Source organism: Oncorhynchus mykiss, chromosome 3 (assembly GCF_057628025.1).
Source record: "Oncorhynchus mykiss isolate SJ-2025 chromosome 3, ASM5762802v1, whole genome shotgun sequence".
Lineage (NCBI taxonomy): Eukaryota > Metazoa > Chordata > Actinopteri > Salmoniformes > Salmonidae > Oncorhynchus > Oncorhynchus mykiss.
This window is the reverse complement of record NC_143024.1, coordinates 82,355,440-82,379,966: the sequence shown is the minus strand read 5'-3', so window position 1 is coordinate 82,379,966 and position 24,527 is coordinate 82,355,440. Positions and strand designations below refer to the sequence as shown.

The 24,527-nt window shown below is 44.2% G+C and overlaps 1 protein-coding gene across 1 annotated transcript in view; it reads right to left on the bottom strand.

The window, feature by feature from the left end:
- The window catches only part of LOC110504631 (uncharacterized), a 40,112-nt gene extending 17,269 nt beyond the window's left edge, over positions 1-22,843 (bottom strand). Inside the window, exons 1-5 of the mRNA XM_036965159.2 lie at positions 22,815-22,843; positions 21,703-21,740; positions 17,386-17,627; positions 11,456-11,514; positions 1,282-1,535 (exon numbers count right to left, since the gene is read on the bottom strand). Of these exons, the coding sequence (XP_036821054.2) occupies positions 1,282-1,535; positions 11,456-11,514; positions 17,386-17,627; positions 21,703-21,740; positions 22,815-22,822 (601 nt within the window). The 5' untranslated portion in view covers positions 22,823-22,843. The remainder of the gene's footprint in view (positions 1-1,281; positions 1,536-11,455; positions 11,515-17,385; positions 17,628-21,702; positions 21,741-22,814) is intronic.
- Positions 22,844-24,527: the final 1,684 nt, after the last annotated feature.

Here is a 24,527-nt window from a genome sequence, read left to right as displayed (position 1 = left end):
GTATTATGTCATGTTTCATGTTCTGTGTGGACCCCAGGAAGTGTAACTGCTGCTATCGCAACAGTTCATTATAGTGGTTTTGCTGTGTATGGTAGTGTATATATACAGTGTATTGTACAGTAGTGTTTGGTAGTGCTGTATGTCTTACCACTCCTGATAAAATACCAAAATGCAAAAAATGTGTTCACTGAACAGTGGCCTGGCGAGAGAGAAGATTTTCTATGCCAGGTGAAATCGCAGGTCATTAGCTCATTGTTATGAATGAATCCCAAAAAATCACTAGAAAACATCTTAAACGCAAAGCTACTTTGCTGTTACTATGGCTCCACTGTTTTACATGTTTTTATTTTACCCTTATTTTACCAGGTAAGTTCACTGAGAACACATTGTCATGCACAGCAACAACCTGGGGAATAGTTACAGGGGAGAGGAGGGGTGATGAATGAGCCAATTGGAAGCAGGTGATTAGGTGACCATGATGGTATGAGGGCCAGATTGGGAATTTAGCCAGGACACTGGGGTTAACACCACTACTCTTATGATAAGTGCCATGGGATCTTTTACTGACCACAGAGAGTCAGGACACCTGTTTAACATCCCATTCGAAAGACGGCACCCTACAGAGGGCAATGGGATGTTTAGACCAGAGGAAAGGGTGCCTCCTACTGGCCCTTCAACACCACTTCGTTTGAGGTGACTGTGTTTGCCAAAGTTGGCCAGCTAGCAAGCAAGGGGTAAGAATGTTGCCAGCCATCATGGCAATGGAACATTTAGAACGAATGACTGTGTCGCATCCATAGATTTAGAACAAAAAGACTTAACGACTGGGTCACGTCTCTGACAACCGAACCGATAGAATGAACGACCAGCCAGTTTGCATCTTGGGCATTCTCACTTAAATATATCACGGCATTCAGCGAATCAGGATTCAGGGCTCAAACCACCTGGTTCATAATGTATATTTTACCATTCATAGTTTTAAAAAAAAAAATGTTTTACCTTTATTTAACCAGGCAAGTCAGTTAAGAACAAATTCTTATTTTCAATGACGGCCTGGGTTAACTGCCTGTTCAGGGGCAGAACGACAGATTTGTACCTTGTCAGCTCAGGGGTTTGAACTCACAACCTTCCGGTTACACAACCTTCCGGTTACTAGTCCAACGCTCTAACCACTAGGCTACCCTGCCACTAGGCTACAGTGCCAGAGTACTGTGTATAGTCGTTTTACTGTGTATGGTAGTGTATAGACAGTGTATTGCACGGTAGTGCTGTGTGTCTTACCACTCTCTAGTTGCAGTAAGTCATGGTCCCGGGCCAGGGTTATGTCTCTGATGATGTTGTCATTTAGCAGGGGCTCAGTGATGTTGTTCCTGAAGTCAGTGATGTTGTAGACCACTGTGGGCCTCTCCTTCAGCTCTCTGTAGGAGTTCTCCACCAGGTTGGACTGCAGGGTCAGGTAGTCCAACTGCTCACTGCTCACCCCCTCCCCTTCCACCTCCACCGTCACCGCATAGACCACCACTACGCCATCCAACCTGCACAGGCAATACATGTACAGATACATCAGTCAGTTAATCTGTCAGTTGATCTGTCAATCAATCTATCAATATATCAATCTAATAAATATACTCTACCGTTCAAAAGTTTGGGGTCACTTAGACATTTCCTTGTTTTTGAAAGAAAAGCACATTTAGTGTCCATTAAAATAACATCAAATTGATCAGAAATACAGTGTAGACATTGTTAATGTTGTAAATGACTATTGTAGCTGGAAACGGCTGATTTCTAATGGAATATCTACATAGGCGTACAGAGGCCCATTATCAGCAACCACCACTCCTGTGTTCCAATGGCACGTTGTGTTAGCTAATCCAAGTTTATCATTTTAAAAGGCTAATTGATCTGATCAATTTGATGTTATTTTAAATGGACAAAAACAAGGAAATGTTTAAGTGACCCCAAGCTTTTGAAAGGTAGTGTATATCCATCCATTCCTCCACCATCAACATCTATCCACCCATACACCAATGGAAAACCCATCAAATTTCACTGTCAATTGATACATAATTTTATTGATCAGTTTATGAATCTACTGTATATAATATGATTAGCTAGAATCAGAGTCTCTAACAGGAAAACAGTTACCCTGAGAACAGTAGAGTTCCAAACACAGTACTTTTTTGGACTATTCTGAAATGATAGATGGTAGTGTGATAGATTTACACCCGTCTGGAGCATCATCTATAACTTCCATGACTTCCATCCAACCAGCCCAGCCACCCGAGTGATCAATATGGTCATAAACACGACAAACACCCCACAACAGACTCTTGATGTGGAACCTGACTGTGTGGAAAAAGCCATCTATCAGACTTCATATGGCTTCAGAGAGCCCTTCTCTTCTCCCTGTGACCTAGATCTCTCAGCAGGCTTGGCTTGGCCCAGTATGAGGCACGTGCCTGTAATCGGCCCACTGCACCACTGCACCACCACATCCCAGATCCCATTTTTCCTGCTGACAGCTCACACTGGGAAAATGGTACGAACATTTTCACAAGTGTTTAATGACACTTGAAACTAGTTGATGTTCTTTTATACTCTTCTGATGCTGGCCCTACTGCGGAGCTCCGGTCAGATCCACACTGTAGCGCTGCTGACCTGGGAATCTGGAATGACCACTCAGAAGAGAGCAAGGCTTTTCTTAGTAAAGTCCCACGTAATTGCATGAGCAGAGGACTGCTGCATGACTTGTGCGTGTGTGCGTATCTCTCTATACCTGTCTGTCCCAACTGTTGACAGTGACAGGCCAGGAAGCTGATTGCAGTGGGCATAAAGCCTCAGAGATGAGCTCCTCTCCTGGGTTGGGGTTAGGTAGCAGGCATAAAGCGCCATAGATGAGCTCCTCTCCTGGGTTGGGGTTAGGTAGCAGGCATAAAGCGCCATAGATGAGCTCCTCTCCTGGGTTGGGGTTAGGTAGCAGGCATAAAGCCTCAGAGATGAGCTCCTCTCCTGGGTTGGGGTTAGGTAGCAGCCATAAAGCGCCATAGATGAGCTCCTCTCCTGGGTTGGGGTTAGGTAGCAGGCATAAAGCCTCAGAGATGAGCTCCTCTCCTGGGTTGGGGTTAGGTAGCAGGCATAATGCCTCAGAGATGAGCTCCTCTCCTGGGTTGGGGTTAGGTAGCAGCCATAAAGCCTCAGAGATGAGCTCCTCTCCTGGGTTGGGGTTAGGTAGCAGCCATAAAGCGCCATAGATGAGCTCCTCTCCTGGGTTGGGGTTAGGTAGCAGGCATAAAGCCTCAGAGATGAGCTCCTCTCCTGGGTTGGGGTTAGGTAGCAGGCATAAAGCCTCAGAGATGAGCTCCTCTCCTGGGTTGGGGTTAGGTAGCAGCCATAAAGCGCCATAGATGAGCTCCTCTCCTGGGTTGGGGTTAGGTAGCAGCCATAAAGCGCCATAGATGAGCTCCTCTCCTGGGTTGGGGTTAGGTAGCAGGCATAAAGCGCCATAGATTAGCTCCTCTCCTGGGTTGGAGTTAAGAAGCAGCTGGTTCATTGTCAAGCCACGCCCTTATCCTTCTTACCAGGTGAGCGACCACCCTAACACCAATAAAGGGATACTTTGGGATTTTAACAATGAGGCCCTTTATCTACTTCCCCAGAGTCAGATGAACTCATGGATACCATGTTTATGTCTCTGTGTCCAGTATGAAGGAAGTTAGAGGTAGTTTGGCGAGCCAATGACTGGAAGTCTACGGGTATCATCACAACTTCACACGAACCTACGCACACTTACAGATAAAGCCAGCATGGATCTCACATGACCCTCAGACACACACACATACACACACAAATTTAAATAGGTTCTCTGGCACAAAATGAGTATCAGCCAATTAAAATCTCTCTCTTTCTTCAGCCTTGCACACAACACACTGCTATTGCGTTTCTCGTGGTCAGTGATTTTAAAGCAGGGAAATTGAAATCCTTTTTAGCTCGTTTTTACCAGCATGCCACCTCTAGACCACACTTATTCCACACACAAGGCTCTGCCCCGCCCTCCTTTTGGCAAATCAATCCATAACTCTATCTTTCTGCTTCCTGCTTACAACAAAACAAAATTTTAGAGAGGATATCATGTTAATTACTGTTGAAATAATATGACTAGAGGTTCATCTGCCTCAGCTACAGCCCATTCTGGTGAGAAGCTGCTAAAGACCAAGTGCTAACAGTCCGTATCTGGATAACGTGTGAAATGCTTGATAATGTATGTGACATCAACAGATAGATATATTTTCTGGGTGATTTAAATATTGACTGGCTTTCATCAGGCTGCCCACTTAAGAGAAAGCTTATTTAACTAGTGCTTGCAACCAGGCTATCAGTCAACCTATCAGGGTAGTTACAAACAGCACAGGAACGAAATCATCAACATGTATTGATCACATCTTTATTAATGCTGCAGAAATGAGCTTTGAAAGCAGTATCCAGAGCCATTAGATGTAGTGATCACAATATAGTAGCCATATCTAGGAAAACCACATTTCCAAGGGCTGGGCCTAGTATAGTGTATAAGAGTTCATAGAATACATTTTGTAGGGATTCCTATGTTGTTGATGTAAAGAATGCGTGTTGGTCTGTGGTGTGTAATGAGAAGCAACCAGACGCTACACTTGCCACATTTACGAAATTGCATATCACAGTTACTAATAAGCATGCACACATTAAGAAAATTAAGAAAACCAGTTACATCCCTGTGGATTGATGAGGAATTGAAAAATGGTATGTTAGAGAGGGATGAGGCAAAATAAATGGCAAATCATTCTGGCTGCACAACTGATTGGCAAATGTTCTGCAAATTGAGAAATCATGTGATTAAACTGAATAAAAAGAAGAAGAAACTACACTATGAAACAAAGGAAAATGACAAAGAATGATAGTAAAAAGCTTAGGAGCACCTTAAATAACATTTTGGGTAAAAAGGCCATTTTTATTATTTATTGAATCAGAATGCTCATTCATCACAAAACCCACTGATATTGCCAACTACTTTAATGATTTTGTTCATTGGTAAGATTAGCAAACTTAGGCATGACATGCCAGCAACAAATGCTGGCACTACACATCCAAGTATATCTGACCGAATTATGAAAGACAAGCATTGTAATTTTGAATTCTGTAAAGTGAGTGTGGAAGAGGTGAAAAAAGTATTGTTGTCTATCAACAATGACAAGCCACCGGGGTCTGACAACTTGGATGGAAGATTACTGATGATAATAGCGGATGATATTGCCACTCCTATTTGCCATATCTTCAATTTAAGCCTACTAGAAAGTGTGTGCCTTCAGGCCTGGAGGGAAGCAAAAAGTCATTCCCCTACCTAAGAATAGTAAAGCCCCCTTTACTGACTCAAATAGCTGACCAATCAGCCTGTTACCAATGCTTAGTAAACTTTTGGAAAAAGGTTTGACCAGACTTTTGACCAGACAACAGACTTTCAGCACACTTATAGGAAAGGACATTCAACAAGCACAGCACTTACACAAATGGCTGATGATTGGCTGAGAGAAATTGATGATAAAAAAATTGTAGGGGCTGTTTTGTTAAACTTCAGTGCGGCTTTCGACATAATCGATCATAGTCTGCTGATGGAAAAACGTATGTGTCATGGCTTTACACCCCCTACTATATTCTGGATAAAGAGTTACTGTACTTGTCTAACATAACACAGAGGGTATTCTTTAATGGAAGCCTATCCAACATAATCCAGGTAGAATCAGGAATTCCCCAGGGCAGGTGTCTAGGCCCCTTACTTTTTTCAATCTTGACTAACGACATGCCACTGTCTTTGAGTAAAGCAGTTAGTTTCAGAATGGGTGGCAAGGAATTAGTTATTCCCAAATATTAAAAAAATTAAAGCATTGCATTTGAGACAAATCATTCATTAAACCCTAAGCCTCAACCAAATATTGTAATGAATAATGTGGAAATTGAGCAAGTGACTAAACTGCTTGGAGTAAGTCTGGATTGTAAACTGTCATGGTCCAAATACAACAGTAACTAAGATGGGGAGAAGTTTGTCCATAATAAAGCACTGCTCTGCCTTCTTAACAGCATTATCAACAAAGTAGGTCCTAGTTTTGTCGCTCCTGGACTACTGTTCTGTCGTGTGCTCACGTGCCACCAAGAGGGACTTCAATTGGCTCAGAAAACAGGGCAGCACGGCTGTTCCTTAGATGTACACAGAGAGCTAACATTAATAATATGCATATCACTCTCTCCTAGCTCAAAGTGGAAGAGAGACTGACTTCATTCCTACTCGTATTTGTGAGAGGTATTGACATGTTGAATGCACCAAGCTGTCTGTTTGAACTATTGGCACACCGCTCAGACATCCGTGTATACCCCACAAGACATGCCACCAGAGGTCTCTTCACAGTCCCCAAGTCCAGAACAGACTATGGGAGGTGCACAGTACTACATTGAGCCATGACTACATGGAACTCTATTCCATATCATGTAACTAATGCATGCAGTAAAATAAAATTTGATTTAAAAAAACAGATATAAATACACCTTATGGAACAGAGGGACTGTGAAGCAACCCAAACATAAGCACAGACACATGCATACACACACACGATAGCATATACACTATACACACATGTACACATGGATTTTGTGTTGCAGATATGTGGTAGTAGAGTAGGGGCCTGAAGGCACACACTTATTAATGTGTTGTGAAATCTGTTGTGAATGTATTGTAATGTTTCTAAAATTGTACAATTGCCTTAATTTTGCTGGACCCCAGGAAGAGTAGCTGCTGCCTTGGCATCAAATTGTCAAAGACTCCAGCCACCCAAGCAATAGTCTGTTCTCTCTGCTACCATAGAGCAAACAGTTCCAGGGCACCAAGTCTGGAAACAACAGGACCTTTGAACAGCTACACCCAAGACGTAAGGCTGCTCAACAACACTGCTAAATAACTCATCAAATGGCTACCCGAATTGCCTGCCTTTACCTTTTTTACTAACTCTCTCGCACTGACTCTATGCACAAACACTGGACACTACCCACACTCACACATACTTACACTTTGACCACAACACCCATATACACACACACACTACATACTACCACACACACACTACATACTACCACACACACACTACATACAACCACACACACACATTTTCGCACTCACCACATACGCTGCTGCTACTGCTCCACATGCACTCCTGCTACTGCTCCACATGCACTCCTGCTACTGCTCCACATGCACTCCTGCTACTGCTCCACATGCACTCCTGCTACTGCTCCACATACACTCCTGCTACTGCTCCACATGCACTCCTGCTACTGCTCCACATGCACTCCTGCTACTGCTCCACATGCACTCCTGCTACTGCTCCACATGCACTCCTGCTACTGCTCCACATGCACTCCTGCTACTGCTCCACATGCACTCCTGCTACTGCTCCACATGCACTCCTGCTACTGCTCCACATGCACTCCTGCTACTGCTCCACATGCACTCCTGCTACTGCTCCACATGCACTCCTGCTACTGCTCCACATACACTCCTGCTACTGCTCCACATACACTCCTGCTACTGCTCCACATACACTCCTGCTACTGCTCCACATGCACTCCTGCTACTGCTCCACATGCACTCCTGCTACTGCTCCACATACACTCCTGCTACTGCTCAGTCTTATCTATCCTGTTGCCTAGTCACTTTACCCTCAGCTATGCGTACATAGCTACCTCAATTACCTCGTACCCCTGCACATTGACTCGGTACTGGTATTTCCTGTGTATAGGCATGTTATTTTTTACTCGTTATTGTTATTCAATATTCAGTATGTATTTATTCCTCGTGTCACTATTTCTATTTGATCTTCTTTATCTTTATCTCTGCATTGTTGGAAAATGACCCATGAGTAAGCATTTCACTGTCGTTTACGAAGCATGTAACAAACACGTTTTTATTCGATAAGCTAATAATATTATTAATAAGCAATATTACATGGACGTGTACACCTTTTCTACCTTTTATAAAGGAACTCAGTCTGGCTTTAAACTTACTCTTGAGGGCCTCCTGAGTGGCGCAGTGGTCTAAGGCACTGCATCGCAGTGCTAGCTGTACCACAAGAGATTCTGGGTTTGAGTCCAGGCTCTGTCGTAGCCGGCCACGACCGGGAGACTAATGGGGCGGCGCACAATTGGCCCAGCGTCGTCCGGGTTAGGGGAGGGTTTGGCTGGCAGGGATGTCCTTGTCCCATTGTTCACTAGCGACTCCTGTGGCTGGCTGGGCAGCAGTGCACGCTGACACGGTTGCCACGTGCACAGTGTTTCCTCCGACACATTGGTGCGGCTGGCTTCCGGGTTAAGTGGGCATTGTGTCAAGAAGCAGTACGGCTTGGTTAGGTTGTGTTTCAGAGGCTATCGACCTTCGCCTCTCCCGTGTCCTGATCAACTAGCCCATGTCAGCTAATGTTTTTTTAGTAGATAGATATTTTTGTAATTATTTGGTAACTGAAAAATCACATCACAAATTAGACATGCCAAAATGTATAGAATTGCAATACATTTAGCTTTAAAACGGCTAAATGTTCTTTGCACCCCATGCCAAAATGTGTAGAATTGCAGGAAATAAGCTTAAAACCTGCACAATTTTCTCCACCAACAAGAGGGGTGTGAACAGTTTGTGTCATGAACAGTGCCTGTGCACATAGATGTGGTAAAAGTGTGAGAACCCCGTGGTCTAGATAACTGTTGTTTGACAAATCCATAAGGCTCTTTGTTTTTTGATTTTTAAATGAATGTTAAATGTACATGTTTTTTCCATAAAAGCACATGGATGTGTGTGAAACAGATAAACAAGTAGGATTTTGTCATATTTGAAAATGTGAGTAGTAGCTAGTAAGTAGCCTAGTCAAGGATGCATCAATGCAATATTGGCACACAACATTTTGTCACAGACCAACGAAACTAAAGTAAACCTTGAATTTTTAGGTTTTAAATATCCCTGTAGTGGCTAGGGTTGACTTATTTCAAGAAATGCCATTGGTTGGTGGATACAAAGTCTAAGATCTTTGATAGGCTTATGAAGAATTTGTGATCAGTGCCACCTGTTGAGGTTAGCATATGGCTGACGTGTGCCATGTTATCTGATGGAAACAGCTTCAATTTAGCTTTCTGTTGCCTGCAAGTAAATCAACTAATTGAATTGGCTGATATGCATTTTGTGCCAGAGAATCTGTTTAAATGGAAATAGTTGCTTATGTTCGCAAGTATGGACACACACACAAACACTCAAGACTAGGTTATCCTTAACCACAGATCTAGGGTCAGATTACTAGCCTACTGGCTATACACATCCAGGACTACAGGTAAGGGTCTATACTCACCCTTGGGCATCCTTCTGAAACCTGAAAACAAATAAAAAACTAGATCTCAGGCGTCCCGAGTGGAGCAGCGGTCTAAAACACTGCATCGCAGTGCTAGAGGTGTCACTACAGACCCGGGTTCGATCCCGGGCTGTATTACAACCGGCCGTGATCGGGAGTCCCATAGGGCGGTGCACAATTGGCCCAGTGTCATTCGGGTTAGGGGAGGCTTTGGCCGGGGGGCTTTACTTGGCTCATCGCGCTCTAGTTACTCCTTGTGGTGGGCTGTGCGCCTGCAGGCTGACGCCAGTCGTCAGGTGAACAGTGTTTCATGTGCGGCTGGTTTCCGGGTTAAGCGGGCGGGTGTTAAGAAGTGTGGTTTTGCAGGTCATGTTTCGGAGGACGCATGACTCGACCTTCGCCTTCCGAGCCCGTTGGGGAGTTACAGCGATGAGACAAGATAGAAAAGGGAGTAAAATACACAATATTAAATAAATAAAAATAGATCACAGACTCTAAATATGACTCCCTGTTTGACCTCTAGGTTTTATGGGTATTATAACTCATACTGTGGTACTCTATCAAGGGAGGACGGGCTCATAATAAAGACTGAAATGGAGTAAATGGAATAGGATCAAACACAGGAAACCATGTGTTTCATGTATTTAATACCATTCAAATCTTTAAACTCCAGCCAATAATATGACCCGTACTCCACAATTAAGATGCCACCAACCTTCTGTGTTCTCTATAGCCCTACCGTTTATGCATTCGAATGGCTGATGCGCTTCCCTCCATTCATTACTTTAATTGTAATGCCAGACACTCAAGATTGTAAAACGCTGACAATTACACAACAATTTGAGTTGAGGAATAAATCACACAGAACTGAAAAGCTGGGACCCTGCTCTTTTCAATAATTGCAGTCAAAAACTGTTGTATTTTCCCAAGATTGCATTTGGGAATATTGTGCAGCGACTGAGCTTATTAGAACCCATTTCTTCCCTTGCACCAATCAGCAGTGTGCGGAGTTGCACACACTTGCTACCAGACAGGTTATATTAAGCTGATAAATAAACAACATAGCTCATGAACAGCTTCAGGAATTCATCTGGTTTCTAAATAATTATATAGGCCTAGACTACATAATAGTATTACTCAGCCCTTTGTATTTAACCAACAAGAGATTTGTGTAAATAATGTTTATGTCTTGACAAGCAAGCAGTTCCATAGTGTCGGGTCTGTGTAAATCTTCCTGTTTCTGATATGAAAAAAGACTAAAGCAGGTGGAGGACTTTTGAATGCGAGTGCCGATGTTCAACTCTGAGTCGATACGCTTCCCGCCTCCGACAGGCTTTTACTCGAGACTGAGAGGGAAGGTTTTGACATTCTTACTTCCGCTTGGAAACCGAATGCTGGTTGATAACAAAAATCTGGATTAAATACCAATACATTTTTTGTTGTTGTGTTGGAGTTTTAACATGTAGGCTCCTGACCCAAGCGAACCATATGAAAACTTGATTAACTGGCCCGGTGAGCTCGGCAGATGTTGCCAGGCCAGCCAGTCTCCTGAGATAATCCACTCCCTGTAGGCTACTCCATGTCATGTGCCAAAGAAATAACGCCACCTGCTGTAGAAGACAGATTTTGGGCCCAGTTATACCTCTTGCTTTGTAAATACTGGATCTCTATGACAAGACACATCATTCAATGTCGTCAAAATCGGGCCAGTCATGTATGACATATCGCGTGTGAATAACGGACGGACAGAAGGAACGGAGACCGATCCACGGTCCCCTCCCCGATTTCATGGTGGGGGACAACTAAACACACTTTATCTAAAGAAATGATGTTTGACAAAGATCAGGTGAAAAGGTCAGGTCAGTGTATCAAATCAATGGCCTACACCACACAGATGTGTGTGTGTTTTATCCAACTCTTCAGATTATTGCTGTCATGCCATACATATGTCCAGTATAGCATTCCAATGATAGCTAAGGGAGTTGGCTAAACTAAATCACATCCTAATGTGACCAGGACCAGGCAAATACACCACTACAGTAGAGACTGACCTGAACTCCAGCACAGTCACACTCTTCAAGCCTGGCAGTCCCCCCAGAGCATCTTCTATCTGCAAACACAACGAGGTCACCTTGAGTTCAACAGTTAATTCTGAGGATATTGCTAGTTTATGTCCTCTTTTTATTTATTTATTTTATTTAACCATTATTTTATAGCTCTTTAATTCTGTTATTTTACTTTAATTGCATTGTTTTACTTTTAGATGTTTGTGTATTGTTGTGAATTGTTACATACTACTGCACTGTTGGAGCTAGGAACTCAAGCATTTCACTACAACCACAATAACATTTGCTAAATATGTGACCAATTCAATTTGGTTTGATTTGATTTGTAGCATGGCCATCTAGTGACTACTCACTCAGACCTCTGATTGAACCTTGTTGCTGGATGCTAGTGAGTGTTTTGTGAAGAGAACCATAGTTTTGCTGACTCATGGACCCAGCATTGTGGGACACCTCAGTGACAAAGTTGAATTACGTTTCAGTGTGCCAACAACCCTGCCATTACACCCTCTCCTACCTTTCCCAATCAATGTGGCAAATACCCTGCCATTACACCCTCTCCTACCTTTCCCAATCAATGTGGCAAATACCCTGCCATTACACCCTCTCCTACCTTTCCCAATCAATGTGGCAAATACCCTGCCATTACACCCTCTCCTACCTTTCCCAATCAATGTGGCAAATACCCTGCCATTACACCCTCTCCTACCTTTCCCAATCAATGTGGCAAATACCCTGCCATTACACCCTCTCCTACCTTTCCCAATCAATGTGGCAAATACCCTGCTTTTGCAATCACTATTATTCTGACACACTTGGCAACACAGCCGACTTCTTTAATCGTCAGATTGTGTTTTTCCGAACATGTCCGTCCCTCTCCTCCTCCTGTCTCTCTCCTTCTTTCATTGTCTATCTCCCTCCCCTTTCCATACACAGAATGATCCAAGTTTAATACAGAGTCATAGCCGTGGGAATTCGGGGTGCTGAAGGCGCTGCACTGTGCAGCGCTGTCCCTCCATGACAACAACAAATTGTCAGCACCCCACCCGTCGAACTACTTCCCGCGGGCTATGGACAGAGTAATAATGAGTACATTAACGGCTTCCAGGGGAGAGTCAATAACATCTTATTTTCCCAGCAGCAGTAAAATGTCTGACCTATTTGTTGTCAGTCAAAAAGCCTTGATGGTGGAGGAAAGTTATCTGTGTGTGAGTGAGTGTGTGTGTCCTGCTTTCTCTATTCCAGTAGAGTCATAAACTCTAACTTTCAGCATCTTTTCACACAGAGTATGCCTAGTGTACAATACCAACAGTCAAATGAAGGGAATTTCAAACTGTGTGGGTTCTGCCCTGACTGTGTGTGCTTAAATGAAAAATGAATAACCATAGCCTCAGAGCCTACAAACAAAGTGATGGATTAGGAGATGCCAGAAGAGGACAAAGGGGATGGAGAGAGTAGAAAAGGTTGAGGGAGGATTAGAGAGAAGATTTAGAGGAGATACAGATGACAGGAGGAGCGAGATGAAAGGATAGTGAGAAAGGAGAAGGAAAGAGTGGAAGACATAAGAGGAGTACTGTAAAGAAGTGAAGTGGAGAAATGAGAGAAGGAACGCTGAAAGAGAAAGGAACAGCCCATTAGCAGCCTTAAAACCTCATTCTGGCACATTCTTTACAAAAAAGGTCAAATGCAGCTAAAGTTTTTCTCACTACATTGCTGTCAATTGGAAAAGATGATTGTCACAGTGTTTATGTTTTTCTCAATACATTACAGTCAGTGGGAAAAGATGATTGTCACAGGGTTGATGTTTATCAATACATTGCAGTCAATGGGAAAATATGAATGTCAGATGGTTGATGTATAAGTGAATACCTTGCATTCAATGAGGAAAGATGAACATCACAATATGGACGCATAGAGAAAGACTTCAGAGACATGACGCTCCTCTCTCGCTCTCTACCTCCCTCTTTCTCCTCCCTCTCTCTCTTTCCCCCCTCCCAACTTTACCATCTCTCCCTCTGTCTCCCCTCTCTCCCTTCTCCCCATTTTATCTCCTTCCTTCTTTCCCCCCTCCTCTCGCCTCCCTCCTCTCACCTCTCGCTCCCACCTCTCGCCTCCCACCTCACGCTCCCTCCTCTTGCTCCCTGCTCTCGCTCCCACCTCTCGCTCCCTCCTCTCGCCTCCCACCTCTCCTCCCTCCTCTCGCTCCCACCTCTCGCCTCCCACCTCTCGCCTCCTCCTCTCGCTCCCTCCTCTCGCTCCCACCTCTCGCCTCCCACCTCTCGCCTCCCACCTCTCGCTCCCTCCTCTCGCTCCCCACCTCTCGCTCCCACCTCTCGGTCCCACCTCTCGGTCCCTCCTCTCGCTCCCACCTCTCGCTCCCTCCTCTCACCTCCTACCTCTCGCTCCCACCTCTCCCTCCCTCCCACCTCTCGCTCCCTCCTCTCGCCTCCCACCTCACGCTCCCACCTCTCGCCTCCCACCTCTCGCCTCCCACCTCTCGCCTCCCACCTCTCGCCTCCCACCTCTCGCCTCCCACCTCTCGTCTCCCACCTCTCGCCTCCCACCTCTCGCCTCCCACCTCTCGCCTCCCTCCTCTCGCCTCCCTCCTCTCGCCTCCCACCTCTCGCCTCCCACCTCTCGTGGACAATAAGTTAGTAATGGGTTATGGCTAGCATTAGGGTTGAACTGGGAGTGAACATGAAGCTAGGGTTAGGGTTGAGATGAGAGTGAACGTGAAGCTAGGGTTGAACTGGGAGTGAACATGAAGCTAGGGTTAGGGTTGAACTGGGAGTGAACATGAAGCTAGGGTTAGGGTTGAACTGGGAGTGAACATGAAGCTAGGGTTGAGCTGGGAGTGAACATGAAGCTAGGGTTAGGGTTGAACTGGGAGTGAACATGAAGCTAGGGTTAGGGTTGAACTGGGAGTGAACATGAAGCTAGGGTTAGGGTTGAACTGGGAGTGAACATGAAGCTAGGGTTAGGGTTGAACTGGGAGTGAACATGAAGCTAGGGTTAGGGTTGAGCTGGGAGTGAACATGAAGCTAGGGTTAGGGTTGAACTGGGAGTGAACATGAAGCTAGAGTTAGGGTTGAACTGGGAGTGAACATGAAGCTAGGGTTAGGGTTGAGCTGGGAGTGAACATGAAGCTAGGGTTGAACTGGGAGTGAACATGAAGCTATAGTTAGGGTTGAACTGGGAGTGAACATGAAGCTAGGGTTAGGGTTGAACTGGGAGTGAACATGAAACTAGGATTGAGCTGGGAGTGAACATGAAGCTAGGGTTAGGTTGAACTGGGAGTGAACATGAAGCTAGGGTTGAACTGGGAGTGAACATGAAGCTAGGGTTAGGGTTGAACTGGGAGTGAACATGAAGCTAGGGTTAGGGTTGAACTGGGAGTGAACATGAAACTAGGATTGAGCTGGGAGTGAACATGAAGCTAGGGTTAGGGTTGAACTGGGAGTGAACATGAAGCTAGGGTTAGGGTTGAGCTGGGAGTGAACATGAAGCTAGGGTTGAACTGGGAGTGAACATGAAGCTAGGGTTAGGGTTGAACTGGGAGTGAACATGAAGCTCGGGTTAGAGTTGAACTGGGAGTGAACATGAAGCTAGGGTTAGGGTTGAACTGGGAGTGAACATGAAGCTAGGGTTGAGCTGGGAGTGAACATGAAGCTAGGTTTGAACTGGGAGTGAACATGAAGCTAGGGTTAGGGTTGAACTGGGAGTGAACATGAAGCTAGGGTTGAGCTGGGAGTGAACATGAAGCTAGGGTTGAACTGGGAGTGAACATGAAGCTAGGGTTAGGGTTGAACTGGGAGTGAACATGAAGCTCGGGTTAGGGTTGAACTGGGAGTGAACATGAAGCTAGGGTTAGGGTTGAACTGGGAGTGAACATGAAGCTAGGTTTAGGTTGAACTGGGAGTGAACATGAAGCTAGGGTTAGGGTTGAGATGAGAGTGAACATGAAGCTAGGGTTAGGTTGAACTGGGAGTGAACATGAAGCTAGGGTTAGGTTGAACTGGGAGTGAACATGAAGCTAGGGTTAGGTTGAACTGTGAGTGAACATGAAGCTAGGGTTAGGTTGAACTGGGAGTGAACATGAAGCTAGGGTTAGGTTGAACTGGGAGTGAACATGAAGCTAGGGTTAGGTTGTGGAGTGGACATGAAGCTAGGGTTAGGGCCTCAATCCTAGACATAACACTAACCTTAATCAATTAACAATTAATTTGCCCCTCTCCCCACTACATGGTAGAAAGGTAGGTCTCACTTGAAGACTGGTCTAGAGTTAATGTGTTTTAGAGTGACATTGGCAGAACAGTTGAGGCTAGAAGCAAAATTAATGTATGGTCTTGTTCAACAGACGCTTCCCGATGAACACCAGCCTACCATGCAAAATGTACTCTTGACAGTGAAAACTTTGTCCCACCGAGATTAAGGCCTTTCTTCCATAGAAAAGCATTACCTACAGCCCTCACATAACCATAATGCCCCCATGGCCTGCGATTGAGCTAGCTAACCGTCCTTGTACACATCCAATCGTGACCTTATAGGGATGCCCTATGTTGAGGCTCAGCTTCCTGTGGCAAAAGGAATCCTCAACATGGTCCTTCACTCTCCCTGCAGTTACACAAAAGCACGGTCTTCCATCCTCTGTAGAATGGTAAGTTCTTAATGTAAAGTCTTGAAACACAGGGCATCGTTAAAAAGTGTCCCACGGAGGCCGTACATTGAATTTCAGCTTCCTGCGACTAGAGGGAAGTACTTCATTGGGGATCAGAGGGGTGGTTTCAACGGGTTAAAAAGGTTTAATCTTCCCAAATTGTACATATTTGTGATCAGGGGACCATCATGACACGGCATATGTAATTTGAAGTCAATCGACCAAAATCATTTTTGACCTCCATTGGACACAATGGTCTTGCAGATCCAGAAACAAAGAGCCTTTTTATTAATTATTGAATTAATTCTGAAGAGGATTTGTGTCACATTTTTACAATTGACTTGAAACTGTCTGCCAGCCTGCCTGTCTTTCTGTCTGCCTGTCTGCCTGTCTGTCTGTGTCTGTGAGAAAATGGAGGGGGATGAGAGAGAGAGAAGGGGGAGAGTGAGGGATGAGGACAGAGGGGAAAGAGGGAGAGGGTGTAGGAGGGGGGAGAGCAAGCAGAAGGGGGAGAGTGAGGGATGAGGACAGAGGGGAAAGAGGGAGAGGGTGTAGGAGGGGGGAGAGAAAGCAGAAGGGGGAGAGTGAGGGATGAGGAGAGAGGGGAAAGAGGGAGAGGGTGTAGGAGGGGGGAGAGAAAGAGGGAGAGAGGAGGGACAGAGAGAGATGAGAGGAAGGGGAGGCAGGGAAAGGAGAGAGACAGAATGCAGGGGGAGGAGGAAGAAAGAGAAGGGGGAGAGTGAGGGAAGTGAACAGAGGGGAAAGAGGGAAAGGGTGTAGGAGGGGGGAGAGAAAGCAGAAGGGGGGAGAGAAAGAGTAAATATACAGCCAGAGGTGGGCGAGAGGAGGGACAGAGAGAGATGAGAGGAAGGGGAGGCAGGGAAAGGAGAGAGACAGAATGCAGGGGGAGGAGGGATAGAGAGAGATGAGAGGAAGGGGAGGCAGGGAAAGGAGAGACAGAATGCAGGGGGAGGAGGAAGAAAGAGAAGGGGGAGAGTGAGGGAAGGGGAGAGAAAGAGGGAGAGAGGAGAATAACAAGAAAATTGTCAACCCTGTGACACTCTTCTTTCCCATTGATTGCAATGTATTGAGAAAAACATCATCAAAACATTACCTCTCTTCTTTTTTCTTTTTTTTACAGGCCAGGATAAAGATTTCCTATGATATCATGTTGGGAGGAAAGAATGTGAAGTAGGAATGAGTGAATGAGGTAGGGAGAAGGAGAGAGATAAAGAGGGAAACAGAAATTTCTGAGTCGTACCTTGTCAATGAACTGCTGGTTGAGTGTCTGGTACTGGAAGCTGGCAGTGTCTCTTAGAGCATCGCTGTACCTCTCTCCCTTCAGCAAAATACTCAGCTCAACCACCTGCTCCAACTGGGCCCGAGTAGGCCACACCAACACTTCCATCTCTATGTCATTGGTGGGTTCTGTGGGAAGCTCCACCTCTATGTCATTGGTGGGTTCTGTGGGAAGCTCCACCTCTGCCCCTTCTATGATGACCTCTGGGGGTTAGGGAGAGAAAGGTTGGTGTTTTTAAGAAAGCAGCACTTTTCTTATAACACTGATGTCTGATTCAACTTAATCAAGCTCTTTATATTTAGTTCATTAGCCGACTCAGGTACATTGGTAATGGTCTGGAACAAAAGCCTGCACAAAGTTGTGGGACCGAGATCAGTAAGTTCTTTAGACAAATCCTGGTAAGTGTACCTAGGGCTGTTGAGGTGACCATAATGCCGCCACACAGAGAGTCATGACCGCAGTGAAATTCCATGTGACTGTTCATGGTAATCTCCTCTTATGCACTCAGGACATGTGTTGGTATTAACCAACTCACTAATGAACACCAGGTCCTAATGGCCTGGTACTCAGGCCTCTATTGTCCTTCCATCAGGTCCTAATGGTCTGGTACTCAGGCCTCTACTGTCCCTCCATCAGGTCCAAATGGCCTGGTACTCAGCGCTCTATTATCTCTCCATCGGGTCCTAATGGCCTGGTACTCAGGTCTCTATTATCTCTCCATCGGGTCCTAATGGCCTGGTACTCAGGTCTCTATCAGGTCCCTCTAACAACTCTGACATCAATCTAAAATCACATCAAACACTTATCATCAAAACAGTATCATGCTTTTAAAACTCACCTCACTGTGATGATCAATTTGAAGAAGTACAACAGGTTGAAACTGAGTGGAAAACATGGTCATTGTGGATGTTGTTTCAAAGCCAAACAATGAAATGGAGAGCACTTTCTAAGGTGATGATTAATTAAAAACACCCATATGCATATTAGAGTTAATGCATCGGCACTGGCCTAAACAGTATACGAGCCCAATCCCCCCCCAAAAACTGAATTAAAATAATGATTGTGTTACGGTGCGTGAATGAGGACCCAAAAGCGAATTAACGTAAACAGAGCTTCTTTAATAAGAAAACAAACGTAGGCTCAGATGGACCGGCAGGTTCCGACAGGACAGGACAAGGTTGCAGCAAACATGACGATAGTCTGGTTCAGGCATGAACAACACAAACAAGAATCCGACAAGGACAGGAACAAAAACAGAGAGAGATATAGAGGACTAATCAGAGGGAAAAAGGGAACAGGTGGGAAAAGGGGTGACGAGGTAGTTAGGAGGAGACAAGGAACAGCTGGGGGAAAGAGGGGGAGAAAAGGTAACCTAAAACGACCAGCAGGGGGAGACAGGGTGAAGAGAAAGGACAGAAACAAGACACAACATGACAATACATGACAGATTGTGCCATTATACAATACATAGCCTAGCCGAAGTTTACACACAGCAGATTTGTATTTATTTTTTAAACTGATTTAAGATATATTTGGTACAGAATTGGTTTAGCCTACAGTTCATTCGAAAATATTCAGATCCCTTGACTTTTTCCAAATGTTGATACGTTACATCCTTATTCTAAAAATTTTTTTTTTTAAATGTCACCTAGTCAATCTACACACAACACCCTGTAATGGCAAAGCAAAAACCTTTACATAAGTATTCAGACTTTTTACTCAGTACTTTGTTGAATCACCTTTGGAAGCGATTACAGCCTTAAGTCTTCTTGGGTATGACACGACAAGCTTGGCACACCTGTATTTGGGGAGTTTCTCCCATTCTTCTCTGCAGATCCTCTCAAGCTCTGTCAGGTTGGATGGGGAGCATCGATGCACAGCTATTTTCAGGTCTCTCCAGAGATGTTCGATCGGGTTCAAGTTCGGGCTCCAGCTGGGCCACTCAAGGACATTCAGAGACTTGTCCTGAAACCACTTCTGCATTGTCTTGGCTGTGAGCTTAGGGTCACTGTCCTGTTGGAATGTGAACCTTCACCCCAGTCTGAGGTCCTGGGCGCTCTGGAACAGGTTTTCATCAAGGATCTCTCTGTACTTTGCGCCATTCATCTTTCCCTCGATCCTGACTAGTCTCCCAGTCCCTGTCACTGAAAAACATCCCCACAGCATGACGCTGCCACCACCATCCTTCACCGTAGGATGGACTCAGGTTTCCTCCAGATGTGATGCTTGGCATTCATGCCAAAGAGTTCAATCTTGTTTTCATCAGACCAGAGAATCTTGTTTCTCATGGTCTGAGTCCTTTGGTGCCTTTTGGCAAACTCCAAGTGGGCTGCCATGTGCCTTTTACTGAGGAGTGGCATCCATCTGGCCACTCCACCATAAAAGTCTGATTGGTGGGATGCTGCAGAGATGGTTGTCCTTCTGGAAGTTTCTCCCATCTCCACAGTGGAACTCTAGAGTTCTGTCAGAGTGACCGTCAGGTTCTTTGCTCCAACATGCACTGTCAACTGTGGGACCTTATATAGACAGGTGTGTGTCTTTCCAAATCATGTCCAATCAATTTAATTTACCACAGGTGGCCTCAAGTCAAGTCTTTTTCATTATGAGGTAGTGTGTTTAGATTTATGAGGGAAAAATGTTGTATGTAATTATGTAATCAAATTTAGAATAAGGCTGTAATGTCACAAAATGTGAAAAAAGTCAAGGGGTCTGAATACCTGCATACTCCAGAATGCACTGTATACTACAAAATTGAACAAATTCTAGTAATCGCCTTTGAGGGCATTTTTAATATTTTCATAATTAATCGGCTGACACCTTACTTTTAGCTACAGAATATCTCACCAACATGTTTTCCATCTCCTCCCCTCTCTCTTTCATTCCATTCTTGAGCGCGCAGAGAGAGGGTCTGTCAACAGTTTAATTAAATATGTTTCTTGTGAAAACATGTTACTATCGATGAACAGGGTTGGAGAGCCCATGGCATACAGAGTTTGGGCGGAATATCACCTGTTACGCAGCAAGAGGCTGCATGCTCCTCAAACAGTGGTTGATGCATGGAGTGAAATAACCACAATAACCCAGTATGAAAGTGGCCTCCAATCACTATTAGAGTGCATTTGGATGACATGTATTTTTACCCCTGTTCCTGCCCCTGTTCCTGCCCCAGTTCCTGCCCCTGTTCCTGCCCCAGTTCCTGCCCCTGTTCCTGCCCCTGTTCCTGCCCCAGTTCCTGCCCCAGTTCCTGCCCATTTCATAACGGGCCATTCTAAATCTAAACTAATTTTACATATTAGAAAAGACAAGACTCAATTGAGAATAGTCTGATGGGTGAAAATATGATCACTTGATGAGAGAAGAGCTGTGCAGCATTAGGCAAGGAACAGAGCACAAGCTTTATTTGTGACTTTCTCAAATCATCAACAGCCTATAGTCGCATCATGCAGCCCATATATGTTTGGATTTCTATGGTTCGTATCATTCACAACTAAAGTTACCTAACTCTAAATGTATCTTATAGAACCTGTTTCAAATGATCACTTTTACCTCAACATAACCACTTCATATGTACACTCACTCTGGAATGGGAAAAATATCCTTTCTGTTATATTCAGCTAAGTTGAATTGTATTCTTCTTACTATAAAATCATATAAGATAAAATAATAGCATGGGACTTATAAGCATATATTGTCAGCTAAATGAATAAGCCTACATCCTATGGCCCTGAACATAACATAACATATAGTAAGCCAACTCATATGCTGTTCTTCTGAAATACATTTTCTTCATCTCATAATGGTTCTTTAGACCTGACTAAAAGTAATAATGGATGTATTGTGATGGTGTATATTAAATTAATATATTAGACGTTTGTATGCGGGTTGTATGCATGGAGGACTGGAGATGCTTGACGTGTTTATGCTAATTCAAAGTAAAATGACCATGAGACCGGCAGTCTTTTGCACGACAATAACCAGCTGATGAAATGTCATGACTGCCACAGCACTATGTGCACCACAACACATCGATAGTCAGAGGCATTGCTTGGCTTGAGCCTGTAATGTGGGGCAAGAAATCAATAGCCAGAGGGGTTGGTGTGAGTGAACTGCGTGGATGCGCTGCTTACTAATGTGGATTAGACAGCCATAGTGGGCTATTACCGGTCTGAGCACGTCACAGAGCAGAGAGAAGGACATGGAGAGAGAGAGAGGTAACAGAGAGAGAAAGGATGGAGGGATAAAGAAGTTATAAAAGGTGTGTGTGTGTATGACACTGACCTCCTTGAGCCTCCTGTTCTGTGGCTGGAGTTGAGGTGCTGTGGAAAAACAACAGTCACTCACAGTTGAGAGGTTTCCCTCAGAGATCCAATCAAATCAAATTATAATAGTTAAGAAGCACAAAACTATCTGGTGTTCTACTTGTAGTGGAGCCATAGAGATAGATACCATGTATCTGCAGCCATAGAGGTAGATACTATGTATCTGCAGCCATAGAGGTAGATACTGTGTATCTGCAGCCATAGAGGTAGATACTGTGTATCTGCAGCCATAGAGGTAGATACTGTGTATCTGCAGCCATAGAGGTAGATACTGTGTATCTGCAGCCATAGAGGTAGATACTGTGTATCTGCAGCCATAGAGGTAGATACTGTGTATCTGCAGCCATAGAGGTAGATACTGTGTATCTGCAGCCATAGAGGTAGATACTATGTATCTGCAGCCATAGAGGTAGATACTGTGTATCTGCAGCCATAGAGGTAGATACTGTGTATCTGCAGCCATAGAGGTAGATACTGTGTATCTGCAGCCATAGAGATAGATACTGTGTATCTGCAGCCATAGAGATAGATACCATGTATCTGCAGCCATAGATATAGATACTATGTATCTGCAGCCATAGAGATAGATACTGTGTATCTGCAGCCATAGAGATAGATACTGTGTATCTGCAGCCATAGAGATAGATACTGTGTATCTGCAGCCATAGAGATACAGTAGATACCGTTTATCTGTTTATACAATGTGCCAAGCTTTTAGCGTCATACCCAAGAAACTCGAAGGTGTAATCACTGCCAAAGGTGCTTCAACAAAGTACTGAGTAAAGGGTCTGAATACTTATGTAAATGTGATATTTCCGTTTTTAATTTTGAATGCATTTGCAAACATTTCTAGAAACCTGTTTTTGCTTCGTCATTATGGGGTGTTGTGTGTAGATTGATGAGGATTATTCTTTTTTGGATGCATTTAAGTATAAGGGGGTAACATAACAAAATGTGTAAAAAGTCAAGGGGTCTGAAAATGTTCCCAAATGAACTGTACGGCCACAGCAACGGGGGAGAGGATGAGGAGTAATATGGCCAGGTAAGTTTGAAGAACATTCAGAACTTTACCTGCACATATGTAGCCATGAGTTGTTGGGCTCACTACGGTTGGTGGAGCAGGAGTACAGAGAGAGAGCAGCAATGGGGAAAAGAATGAGACACATGTAAGACAAGGGTAATGCACAGTGAATACGCTCCAAGAAATGTTACAATGGCAATGAAAGTAACTACGACAGGATTGCATACTTTACCTTGTTGACCTTGTTAGCAACATTCTCTGAAATGGCAAAGATGGAAGACAGAAATGATACAACAGCAAGTAACGATTGAAGCGTGAATATAGTAGTTACACACACACACATACAAAATAACAGCTGAAAGCCATCACAATTTGGATGAATAACGATGTGGAAGTTGCAGACATACAGTACCAGTCAAACGTTTGGACACACCTACTCAATGCAGTCATGACACACACCTCATGTTTATATGGCTGTTTATATGGCTGTTTATATGGCTGAGGACTGTAGCATATCCAGAGCCTTCAGAAAGTATTCATACCCCTTGACTTATTCCACATTTTACTATTTTCTACATTGTAGAATAATAGTGAAGACATCAAAACTATGGAATAACACACATGGAATCATGAAACTAAAAAAGTGTTAAGCAAATCAAAATATATTTTAGACTCTTTAAAGTAGCCACCCTTTGCCTTGATGACAGCTTTGCACACTCTTGTCATTCTCTTAACCAGCTTCATGAGGAATGCTTTTCCAACAGTCTTAAAGGAGTTCCCTTATGATGAGCACTTGTTGGCTGCTTTTCCTTCTTTCTGCCGTCCAACTCATCCCTAACCATCTTAAAAATTGGGTTGAGGTCGGTGATTGCAGAGGCCAGGTCATCTGATGCAGAACTCCATCACTCTCCTTCTTGGTCAAATAGCCCTTACACAACCTGGAGGTGTGTTGGGTCATTGTCCTGTTGAAAAACAAATGATAGTTCTAATAAGCGCTAACCAGATGGGATGGCGTGTGCAAGAATGCTGTGGTAGCCATGCTGGTAAAGTGTCCCTTGAATTCTAAATAGATCACAGATCACAGTGTCACCAGCAAAGCATCCCCACACCATCCCACCTCCTCCATGCTTCACGGTGGGAACGACACACATGCGGAGATCATCCGTTCACCTACTCTGTGTCTCACAAAGACACGGCGGTTGGAACCAAAAATCTCAAATTTGGACTCATTAGACCAAAGAACAGATTTCCACCAGTCTAATGTCCATTGCTCGTATTTATTGGCCCAAGCAAGTTTCTTCTTATTATTTGTGTCCTTTTGTAGTGGTTTCTTTGCAGCAATTCGACCATGAAGGCCTGATTCACACAGTCTCCTCTGAACAGTTGATGTTGAGATGTCTCTGCTACTTGAACTCTGTGAAGCATTTATTTGGGCTGCAGTTTCTAAGGCTGGTAACTCTAATTAACTTATCTTCTGCAGCAGTGGTAACTCTGGGTCTTCCATTCCTGTGGCGGTCCACATGAGAGCCAGTTTCATCGCAGCGCTTGATGCTTTTTGTGACAGCATTTGAAGAAACTTTCAAAGTACTTCAAATTTTCTGAATTGACTGACCTTCATGTCTTCAAGTAATAATGGACTGTCGTTTCTCTTTGCTCATTTGAGCTGTTCTTGCCATAATAAGGACTTGGTCTTTTACTAAATAGGGAGAAAAAAAATATTCTGTATACCAACCATGCCTTGTCACAACACAACTGATTGGCTC